The 11,361-nt window shown below is 59.4% G+C and overlaps 1 protein-coding gene across 1 annotated transcript in view; it reads left to right on the top strand.

The window, feature by feature from the left end:
* Window positions 1-2,391: 2,391 nt before the first annotated feature.
* Window positions 2,392-11,361, top strand: part of METTL27 (methyltransferase like 27) — a 13,289-nt gene continuing 4,319 nt past the window's right edge. The window contains exons 1-3 of the mRNA XM_035900520.1: window positions 2,392-2,405; window positions 5,222-5,255; window positions 9,306-9,407. Coding sequence (XP_035756413.1) covers window positions 2,392-2,405; window positions 5,222-5,255; window positions 9,306-9,407 — 150 coding nt within the window. The remainder of the gene's footprint in view (window positions 2,406-5,221; window positions 5,256-9,305; window positions 9,408-11,361) is intronic.

Genomic DNA, 11,361 nt, shown 5'->3' with positions numbered 1-11,361 from the left:
GGCACCCAGGCTGGAAAAGCAAAGGACAGGCTCCTCCAAAGGATGGGTTGAAGCCACTAAAAGTCAGTGTCAGGGCAATGAGGAACAGACCAGAGTGCTGAAACTCCCAGGTGAGGAGGCAGGGGACCATCAGCCCATCAGCAGCACCATCGCCTTGCCATTTCCAGAGGCGGGTGAGGGTGGAGAGAGGAAAGACCATGGGCACTGCTGGCGCATGCACAGCGGCTGCAGCCCCCCCAGCTTGTGTTTTCCACTCGCCGCCATCCCCTGCACGGGCCAGCCCACAAGCCAGGCTCACTGCGATCTGCTCTTGCAAGTTTTTCCAGCTTTGACCTCAGTCCTGCTGCAGTACACGCAGCCTCGGCACGCTTGGGAGGGTTGGAGCCGGTCCCGCTCCCTGCCCTGTCTCGCAGGGCCCAGCCCTTTGCAAATCAAGAATGTTTACTTAAAATAATTTAACAAAAAAAAAAAAAATCACATAGAGCTAGGGAAGCCCTGGGACAACAAACGAACATGAGTGTGATACTGAGCTTCAAAAGGGCAGGCAGAGCCGGTCTGTGCCTCACAAAATAATGAGTGAGTATTAGGAAAAGATCCTTAAATACCACAGATAAAAAAAGCAAAAGCGTCTGGCACAGGCTGTTTGCAAAGAACACCTCTTGCCTGAGAAATTTAATTGTTTTGTCAGGAAGAATTACTGGACAAGGCCAATTAGAGCTGGATTTTGGTTCAGTGCCTGGTCTGATGGCCCCAAAGATTAGCACCCACACGCACCTCAGTGTCCCCAGCAGTGTCGCACCAGCTCTGGCCCAGTGCATGGGAACTACCGGGGGGCACAGGGATGCATCCATGGCCCCCAGATGCCCTAGGAGGGGGTTCAGGGTCCCTTCCTGAGCCCCAGGGACACTAGAGATGCTGGACTGCTGTTGCTCAGAGAGACCTGAGAGCAGTGAAGCAAACCCCTTGAGCCCCAGGATCCCACAGCTGGTCCTCAGGGAACATCCTCTGAAGGGTCTGGGGACCTAAACCATGGAGAGTGGCCCTGAGAGCTGGAGAGGACAGCGAGGAAGGACCAGTTTGCATCGTGATGGGGCAGATGGACCATCCCCAGGGTGCAGGCTCCTGCTCAGAGGCCCCATGTCCAGAAGCAGCCCATCACGACTCGCTCCGGTACCTGAGGGAGGATGTGCAGCTCCATCAACATATCAGTGCTGATGAGTTGGGACCAGTGTCAGGCCGGGTGCTGGAGCCAGGGGGAGGGTCACCCGCAGACAGGTACGCTTGAAAACCGGCTTTAACCAGAGGCTGCAATGAAAAGCCCAGGCCTCAATAACAGGGTCAGGGTCCCGGGACACACTTGGGGAGCAGCCCCCATCCAGCACCTTCTCCACTCCTTTTCTGCAAACCTCCTTCGTGGTTTGCCCCTTCTCTGACAGCCCCCCCATGACATCTCGCAGTGCCTTCAGCCCCTCAGGAATGACTGTCACCTCACTGGGGAAGTGTCCCTGTCCACTGTCAGAAAATAAATGAGTGGCTGAGGTCGGAAGGGTCCTGTGGAGGCATCCAATCCAGCCCCACTCCCCCTCGACACAGCAGGTCCAACGTGATGATGCTGGCTGGGGCTGTGTCCAGCTGAGTTCCGGGCACCTGCAAGAGCACATGTCCCACCACCTCTCTGGGCTCTCGTTCCCATATTCGACCACCCTCACAGGGGAAAAAAAACTATTCCATCAGGAAAAATTCTAACGACGATTGCCCATACTGCAATGAGTACCCATCACCTCTGGCTCCCCTGCTGCACCCCAGCAAGCCCAGGGTACCGGAGCGGGCAGGGCAGGGAATGGTACGGCCCCCGGTGCCCCTTCCCTGCGGCTCCCCTCATCCTCCTCACCCCCCGTGGTCCTGCTGCATTGTCCTGGCCAGTCTCCCGGCCAAAACAGACCTGTGCCCTGGGGAGGGGATGGGCAGCTGGCAGGCGCGCTTGCCCAGGTCCAGGTTTGCGGGTGCTGCGCTTCCTGGGAGCCTTCGCCCTGCCCGTGCTGCGGGGGCTGCAGGCTCAGGGCTGAGGGGAGCACGGAGGTCTGCGAGGGCAGCGGGGGAGTGGAAATGGGCAGAGACAGGGAAAGCTTTGGAACAGCCCTTGCTAAGGGAGACATCCATTCACGGCAGACAGCAACCCAAAGCATGAGTGAAACCAGACCCTGGCGGAGAGATAACAGAATAATTACAGTGAAACTGGAATTCAAACCATAGCTTGCTTGCTCTCGGCCCGGAAAAGATCAGACAAAATAACACAAGACCTACCACACGCACACGGCCCCGGGCACTGGCCCCTGCCTGCTGGGCACTGCCCCAGAGAGCTCGCCCACAGCCAGAGCCAGGGCCAGGGTCATGCCCACCGTCAGGTAGGGCTGGTGGCACCCAGGGATGCTTTCATGGGACTCCCTGTGGTACCCAGCCTCTGCAGAGCACCGGCCTGGGGGCCAGGCGAGCATCCTACCCCACCCACGGGCCCCCATGGGGTGGGGAAAAGAGGGGCTCAAGGTCCCGCACATTTTCCCAGCATTGCCCCTCATGGCAGGGTTGCCCAGGACCTCGGTTATTTAATTAATGGCTGGGATTTTTATTTTTTTTTTCTGAAAACCGGCTGCAGCCATGGAGCCTGAGCCCTGGCAAGGAGCAGCCCTGGTGGGTCACAGCTCTGGCATGGGCGGTGAACCCAGGCAGTTCCCTCTTCCAGAATGCACCCCGTAATTGTAAAAATCATTGCTCCTCCTTCTGCACCAGTGGGAGGCTGAGGGCCAGGCCGGGCAGAGCCAGGGCACAGAGCCCCACTGCCAGCAAGGACTGAGCAGGAGGAAGGGGGACAGGAGCCGGGGGCTGGTGGGGTGGGAGCTGGAGGCACTTGGAGGAGAGACCATGACCTCCACCCTTGCCTCAAGCACCCACGGATGCAGCCCTGGGCTTGAGCCTGTCTTGGCCTTCCTGTTGCCTCAAGCCGGGATGGGTGCCTCACGGGTGAACAGGCTGCTCCCACCCAAAGCCCCACCAGAGAGCTCAAAATAGCAGCAAGCCTGGGGGCCATCAGGTCTCCAGGTCTTCTCCCCATCGCAGTCCCACTGCCGTGTCCCATCAGCAGCCCATTCCCCCACCACATAACCATCCTTGCAGAGGGCAACCAGGGACAAGCCTAGGGACAGCAAATCCACTCGCTGACTTCGCTGCGACAGGAGCAGAGCATCTGCTGTGGGTGCATTGCCCCGAGCTGTACATTTTAGGCTCTTATGAGAGCCCACCAGCCCCGCAGCGCAGCACAGCACCCACATGGCAAAGGTCCTGGAGCAAAGTGCACCCTTGCCCAACCTGTCACCCCCCTCCCAGCGGCAAGATCCCCACAGGGAGCCGCACTTCAGGGCTGGGTTTCCCTGCCTGGGCAGGTTTCTGAGCTGGGAAGCACCCATCACCCCAGCCTGGGAACAGGGCAGCAAGGGGACTGAAAAATTGGGATTATGGGAGGGTAATCCCAGGACACCAGACCCCTGGTGCACTCACCATGGGATAGAAAATATAAACTAGTCGCTAGGAAAATACACTGGGGCGGGGTGTCTCTCACCACCGCTGACCCCCAGGCTGCCAGGATTGACAGGAGACTGTGCTCCTCGGCCGCAAGCCCTGCCAGGGGACGGGGCAGCTCCACGGGGCACCACCAGCCCCGGAGGGCCGCGAGCTCCCCTCGCCCTGCTCAGTGCAGAAGCACATCGTCCCGGGATGTGCTTGTCAGGAGGAGGGAACCAGACCATAAATCACTCCAGCTGCAATGGGAGCTGGGTCCGGGCCATGACCATGGCAGCCCCTTCTGCTCCCCTTGCCAAAGGGAACAAGCAGGGCACGGGGGTGCTGGCTGTGCTGTTGCGAGACGCAATCCGTCTGCAATGCTCCTCATCCAGCCAGGGGGCTGGGCAGCTGCAGTGTGTATTTATATCAAACAGGGGGAAGGGTTGTATTATTTAATTATAATTTTTTTTTTGCAGTACAGCAGGAAATAGCTGGGATAGTTCCATACCTGGCGAGATGGCCAAGGAACCGGGGGCCAAGAAACATAAAAGATCTGGCATCACACGGAGCATCTGTGCTGAACAGAGCTTGAAAGCATCCGTGGCTCTGTGTGTATCGGCGTGCCTGGCAGGGGGGCAGTGGGTCACGGTGAGGACCCACACACACAGCCCACGCTTTGGGAACCCGTGGTGAGCGGCCGGCATGTGTGGGGTGGCTTGAGGTGAAGCACGGAGCTCCATCACCCAGCAGTGAAGCACGGCTCGCTGGTGAGCTGCCAGCAAGCGCACAGAGTCCAGCGTCTTCCCACCTTGGGGCCAGGGTCAGACGCCCCCTCACATCCCCAGCACACGGTTTTTCTGCTGACCAGGAAGGGACCAGGCTCCTCCACAGCCCGCATGGACCGTAGCGGAGGGGTCCAAAACAGGAGCTGCAGAGCCCTTGTGCTTCCTCCCATCCCAGCCAGGAGCCGGGACACCACCACACTGCCCGCAGCCCGCTGAGCCCCAGCACAGGACTGGGCATCGGGCTTGTCTCTGGTGTTGACTGTGGTAGAGGTTGGCCTAGAGACCTCCTGAGGTCTCTTCCACCCAGCACTGCCATCGTTTCTGTCCCAGACCCAATGCACACTAAGCTCTGCCGTCGATCCTGGACACCCCATGGAGACCAAACAACCTCCCCCAAGGCCCGCCGTGCCAGCCAGAGCCTCACTGCTTACAGACCAGACCTGGTGAAGGTCACCAGGCTGTGGCACCAAGGGGTGACCTCCTGGCCTCAGCCTCATGGCAGGACAACGCCAGCAGGGAGCAGACATGAGTTCGGGTCAGTCTGGAAGAGGAAGGCTTGGCTTGGCCAAGTATGTGATGTCCAGTGGGCTGCAAAGAGACCAACCCTCAAAAGCAGGGATAGGATAAACCTGGAGAGGCTCTCCTAGGGCACTGAAGCCTCCTCCGACACTGCCACTTCACTGCTGCCATCTCAATCCCCAAATCCCAGTCCTACCAGCAGAGCATGGATGGTCTTCATTGAAGGGCACTGAGGGCTCTTTGGGAACCACATTTGCACATTGGTTATAATGGTCCCAGGTGCTTCATGCTCCCTGCTGATGCATGTGAAACAGCACCAAACGCCTTCCTGCCTTTCCTGCCTGCCCTTTCTCTTGCTGCAGGAAGAGGTTCGCTGCCTCCCTTCTGCGCCAAAAGGTGGGTATGGTGCCCCTAGGCATTGCGCATCTCTGTGCGTCGCCACCAGCAGAGGTGAGCAGCAGAAACACAGGACCCACGCAGGATGAGACATCATCCTCAAACACTTCCCCAGCTTACAGCAGTTTGCAGCTCATGGACCTCCCGAGCCAGAGCTGAGCCTTTTTATGCGATTATCCCTGCTGGATTTTTCTTCTGTGAACCTGAGCTGAACCCACCCTTTGAACCCACATGAGCTCTTAGTTTACTTGTTCACAAGGATAATTCTCAGACGAGATTTCTTCAGCCAGTGCCTAAAGTGCCATAAGACAAAAGCCCACCAGGCTCATCCAAACACCCATTATACAGACCTCCAGCCCACACTCAGCTCTCAGCCCTGCCGGGACAACATCGGCCACGCTCCCCACCAACACCAAAGCAGAAAAGGAAAGCAACCAACCAGCCACCCCAGAGCCATGGTTGCATCTCCACAAGACCGCTGGGACCACTGGGGACTACCTTCACCTTCCCCGCAGGCTCTTGAAAGTGCATCAGCCCTCTCCAGCAGGCCAGGCTGCATCTGCCCATGCACTTGCGTTACCCTGTCTCTAATGATTTAATGTCGTTTCCGCTGTCTGGGCCCCTCCTCCTCATTCTTGAGATAATTGGGGAGATTTCCATTTCGTCAGATTCCTAGCCTCTCTCTGAACTTACTCCCTTAAAGCTGTTTCTGGAGGACCAGGCAGCTCCCCGGCAGGATCCTCCCTCACACATGCTTCCCAGGAGTTATTACATAGCCGTTCTCAGCCCAGAGTCTTCATTTTGCTGCTCTCCCTCCTTCCTTTTCCAAGACATTAATTGCACATCTTCTTCCAGCTGCAACTGTGCATTAGGATAGACCCACCATCAGACTGCCTAACCAGGTCATTTGGATCAACATGGGTTGGAGAGCGTTCAAACAGCTCAAGACAGGAAATCCAAAGATGCAATCCTCCGACAAAATACTCCAAAGCTGAAATCCTCCGGCAAAGGGAGGACAAGACTCAACAGCCAGGAGTGCTTGGTTGACACCGTTTCAACCACAAGAGAACACATCATCGAGCTCTAGGATGGATGAACTCTCAGTTTGTGGTCATCATCACCCAAATGGTTGTCACCTGCTGGTCAACCCAGGCTCAAAGCCACTTCTTTGTCTTCCGTGCCTGCTTTCCCTGAATGTGTTACACCGTCCATGGCTGGTGATTTGGTTCCAGTTGGAATTGGCAAAGCTCAGCTCAGGTTCAGCTCAATTAAAGAAAAAAAAATAATGGTTTGACCTATTTGGCGCCACTCCCCAAGGGAACCCCACAATCCTCATTTGGGCAGGACGGGCAGGGGGTAAAGCAACTGAGGGATCCTCCATCCCTCCTACCAAAGTTGAGCTGCTGGGCTCAGAGCAGAGCTGGGATTCGCAGACACCCCTGCAAAAGGAAGTCCTGGGCTCCCAGAGATAAAGCAAGAGCCTGAGGGCAAAATAAATGGGGCAATTGGGTGCAGCAGCCCATCCTCCTTCCTGCATATCTGTAACCTTGGGTGCCGGTGGAGGGAATTACAAATTGCTTTTTGAGACTCAGATACCCAAATGCCACCTAAGTCCCGGTGTAGACAGAGTTGAGATGGCTTGACCTCACCAAACATCCAGAAGTGCTTTACGATCATCAAGGTGGACCTCAAACAGATAAGGTCCAGACTATCCAGGCTCGCTCGCCATCTGAGTCATCTCCCAAGTCACAAGAAATCCCTTCATTTCTTTACGGCCACTAAGATGCTCATTAATTCCTGTTCCAGTGAAAGTTTGCACCTTGAGCTGAACTTCATTGACTGCAGCTTCCACCCCCTGGACCTCATCCAGCCTGTCCCTGATCATGTCCCAGGATGTGGCAGTCACTTCCCAGGACACACCGGCAAACTGGAGGGGATTTGACCTGGGGAGCCAGGGGGATGAGATCTTGGAGCAGGGCTGCGTCCCACAGGTGCAATTTGGGCAGTCTGGCCGGTGGCAGGGGAGGTGGTCGGGGGGATTTTCACCCAGCCCTGGGGTCTGCAGCCCTACCTGGCGTCCCTGGGGCACGCTCTGGGATTTACACAGGGATGTGATCATCTCAGGGCAGGAACGGGGAGCTCCTGGGGTGTGGGTGGGAAGGGACACCGAAGCACAAGGGTGCTGTCCCACGAGGGAGGCTGAGTCACGGGGCCTGTGGAGGTGTTCACCACGTGATGGCACTGCCAGTGGGCATGAGAGCAGGGAGGGGGTGCTGTGGGGTGCCGGGCTGTGAGGGAGGGGTGTAGGACACGGTGGGGTATGACAGGGCAGGCAGGGGTTGTGCAGGCGTGGGTGGGAGCTGAGGGAGTGGGCTCTCATGTTGGTGTTGGACTTGGCCAGGGTGGGAGGTGGAAGTCCCTGGTCGGGGGAAGAGAGGCGATGGCAGCGGGGAGCAAGGGGGAAGGGGGAAAGCGCAGCTGGGGCAGGCATGGGAGTGAGGTCCATGGCCTGGAGTCCGGGGGGCGCTGCTCAGTGGCGAGGAGGAGGCTGAGCCGGGCAGCAGATGCTCAGGCGAGAGCTGCTGTGGGCGGGGGGCAGACTTGCTGGCGTTTGGGATGTGGACGGTGAGAAATGCGAATGTCACCAGTGTGGGAACGCTCTGCCCCCGTGATGTACTGAGGTGGGATGGCTGTGCCCCGGGAGTGCAGAGGGACGGAGGCACTGGGCACCGGGGGGGCAGGGGGGATGGAGCACCACCCATTGGACCCATTGGGGAGGCAGGAGGGGTGGGAGGACCACACATTTGGGGATGCAGGAGGGGTGGGAAGGAGCACCACGCATTGGGGATGATGAAGGGGTGGGAGCATCACGCATTTGGGGCACAGAAGGGTTGGGAGCACCATGCACTGGGGGTGCAGGACGACACATGTCCAGAGGTCAGGGCCGACCTGGGAGCGCCATGGCCCAGGGACATGCTCAGCACAGCAGGGAAGTCCCGCTGCATGGGCCCAGTGCAGCAGCTGTGCTCGGAGCCCTGCAGGGTGGCAGGCCACGGGCAGGGACCACGTCTGGGCACAGGGACCACGTCGGGACCTTGGGGGCTGTGTGTGGCATGGGCAGCGTGGCTCGCTGGCAGAAGACAACCCTCCCCAGCCATGTGAGCAGTCAGGAATCACCAATGTGCGCTGCTCCCCGGTCTGCCTGCCTGCACCACCGGTCTGATCTCCAGCCAGCCCTGCGCTGTGCCGTGCTGATTTTTATCTCAGCCTCTTCTTGCTACCTGGTCATGAGCCATGCGGGTGTCAGGGGCTGGTGTGGAGGGTTTAGTGACAGCAGCCCCGGCCGCCATCAATCACAGCAACGCGTGGATTTACGAACTGAGAAGTCAGGCAGGAGCCCAGTGATCCGGGGCGAGCTCGTGGTGCAGTGGGGTGTGTTAGGGGGCAAAATCCACTTCTCCCTGGACACCAGGGGGCTGGGGTTTAGGGAAGGACTGGGCAGTTCGGGGGCTGATGGATTCCAGCCATGTTTGCATTCTGGGAGAGGAAAACGCTGCGTCCTCCAAGCATGCAAGTGTGGAGCCACCCCAGCCCACGGCAGTGGGTGACACCCCACCAGTGACCCCATCTGTCCTGCTGCCCCTCAGCTGCAGGGACACGTACACTCTCACCTCTGCCTCCCCACAAGGGGGTCGCCAGGTCCCCCCTGGCTGGCACCCCATGGGATTTTTCTGCCCTGCCCTGCTCGGGGCCCAGCTCTGCACCATGGGGCAATACACAGAGCACCTCACTTTGGAAGGGCAAGTCCTGCATCATGTGGGGCTCACGTGCCCCATGGGGTGTGCAGCAGAGAGCTCAGGGTACCATCGGGGTCCCTTCACAGAGCTGCGCCTGCCTTGCGGTGCCCTGAGGACATTCCCTGGCTCTGGCAACCTCCCTGGTAGCACCAAGGAGGTGGAAAAGGGAGGGGGCACAGAGATAAAACATGCAGCCCATGACCCTGACACCCTTTGGTGGCAGCCACAGAGACCATGGTGACTGCCACCAAAGTCTCCTGGGCCAGAAGCTGCCAAGTCCCCAGCTGGTGTCTGCGAGCATCTGTCCCTCTGCCCAACCCCAGGGAACACCTCCACCCAACGGCTGGACCTAGGGGCTGGAAAACACCCAAGTGCCAGGCTCTGACCACCCATGAGCATGAATATTTGGGTCCAGAGATGCATGTGCAAACCCCTATGCCACACAGAGCCACCCACGCAGCCCACACAGGGCACCCAGCCCCTGCAGAACACCCCTCCTGCCTGTTGGCTGAAGGCTACGTGAAGAAGCTGGACTCTCAGCTGCTGCTGAAGGCCACATGGTGCTGCTCTGGGGGGGTTCTTTTGGCCATCGTGGGACCCAGGACCTGCAGAGCCCTTGTGCCATGGGGTTGTGTGGGGCAGAGCAGCTCTGGGGCAGGGCGATGCACCAGCCTGTGGTGCTGGGTGGGGGAAGCAGAGGAGAGGCATCTGGGAGGGCTGGCAGAGTATGAGCTGAAGGGGTTTGATGGGTTCATAAACCAGAGATGGATGTGGGTGTCAAGGTAGCCCTGGAAGAGGCTCGGGCTGGCATGCCTGCAGCTCCTGCGAGCTCCCAGCACCCAATGCCGGCAGGAGCTGCTCGGAGCAGGAGCAGGACGCACGGGGCACTAACAGGGATGCTCCCTGCAGCCTCCAGCCTGCATCCCGTCCCTCACCCCACGAGCATGGCCATCGTGGCTGCTGATGGCCCAGGACACAGGGCCATGCGTGTGATTGCACTCCCTCCTTTGCCATCCTTGGGCCCAAACCACCACGTGGGTCCCACCAGCCACCAGCTCTCAGCCGGGCGCTGATGGGTGTCACCACAAACCACCCAGCCCGGTCAGGGTGCCCACAAAAGCACAAGACTTATTCTGTGCTCTTGCCAGGGACCATCTGCCCATCACTAACTGATGCCCCCGGGCTCATGCACGACCACATGGGCAACCCAGCAAGCCCCTGGGGCATGTGCAGCTGTGGCACTAGGCATCCCACAGCTCCACCCTGATGGAGAGGCTTAGGGACTTCCCTCCAGCATCATTTTGTGCAGGGGACAGCATTAGTCCTACCCTGAGGACCAAGGCAGTGCCAGGGATGCCCTGTACTGGTCTTTGGAAATGCAAGCCCACCTGCCCGGTGCATCAACTGCCACCACAGATGTTACCCAGGGGTCCGGGGCCAGCTCCGATGTGCGGGTTAAGGAGTAGATGACATTGCTAGAACTGGAAGAGTGCAGCCTGGAGCTGCCCAGCCCCGCAGAGGATCCCAACCCAGCTCAGACCTGGTCTTTCCCATCACCTGTCCCAGCTCAGCAGCAGGTTCCAGGGCAAGGGACCCACCTAAGCCACCCTTCCACCCCTGTGCCTCCCTCCTGGTGAGGGAGGACACCAAAGTCATGCCAGAGGTCTGTGGGCTCAGGGTGGCCAGCCAAGCCCCTGGCCTCCCTGTTGAGGGGTGATGGGGACAACTCACTGCAGCAGTGACCCAGCCCCAACTCCGGGGTCCCAGCAGGACAGGGTGACGCACTCCATGCAGCCAGCACATCCAGGGCACGGCCAGACCCCCCCATTCCCAGGCAGGGGGCAAGGACAGGGCCCAAGGAACTGCACCAGGGCAGCAGGACAGCACCTGCCCGAGGTCCCAGCACCAGCCCCAGGCCACATGCAGCCTCAGCACCGGCACTGGCTAAGGGGAAACTCCAATCTGCCACAACCCACTGCCATCCATTGCAGGGGTCCCCACTGTCCTGCCATGCATCCTCGGGGGACAGCCTCGGTCCTCCGACATTGGCACCGGCTCCAGTGCAAACCCCGGCTGGCCAGCGCTGGGTCCAAGCCAGCCCAAAGCCGCCACAACACGGGGCGAAGCTGTTTGCACAGCTGTGCACGGCACAGTGGACCGAGCCAGCCCCGGGAAGGCAATGTTTGGAAAAGCACCGGCTAATTTGGGTCTGGATCCGTGCGGGTTGAGGCTCGGGGAAGGCAGGCGCACGCTGCAGTGGAGCCAGGGGCAGGGGGGGGATGCTGGGGGGGTACCCTGCCTCTGGTTTA

This window comes from Egretta garzetta, unplaced genomic scaffold (genome assembly GCF_000687185.1).
Source record: "Egretta garzetta isolate BGI_Z169 unplaced genomic scaffold, ASM68718v1 scaffold108, whole genome shotgun sequence".
Taxonomy (NCBI): Eukaryota; Metazoa; Chordata; class Aves; order Pelecaniformes; family Ardeidae; genus Egretta; species Egretta garzetta.
The sequence above is the reverse complement of the archived record's forward strand: the minus strand, read 5'-3'. Positions and strand labels throughout refer to the sequence as shown.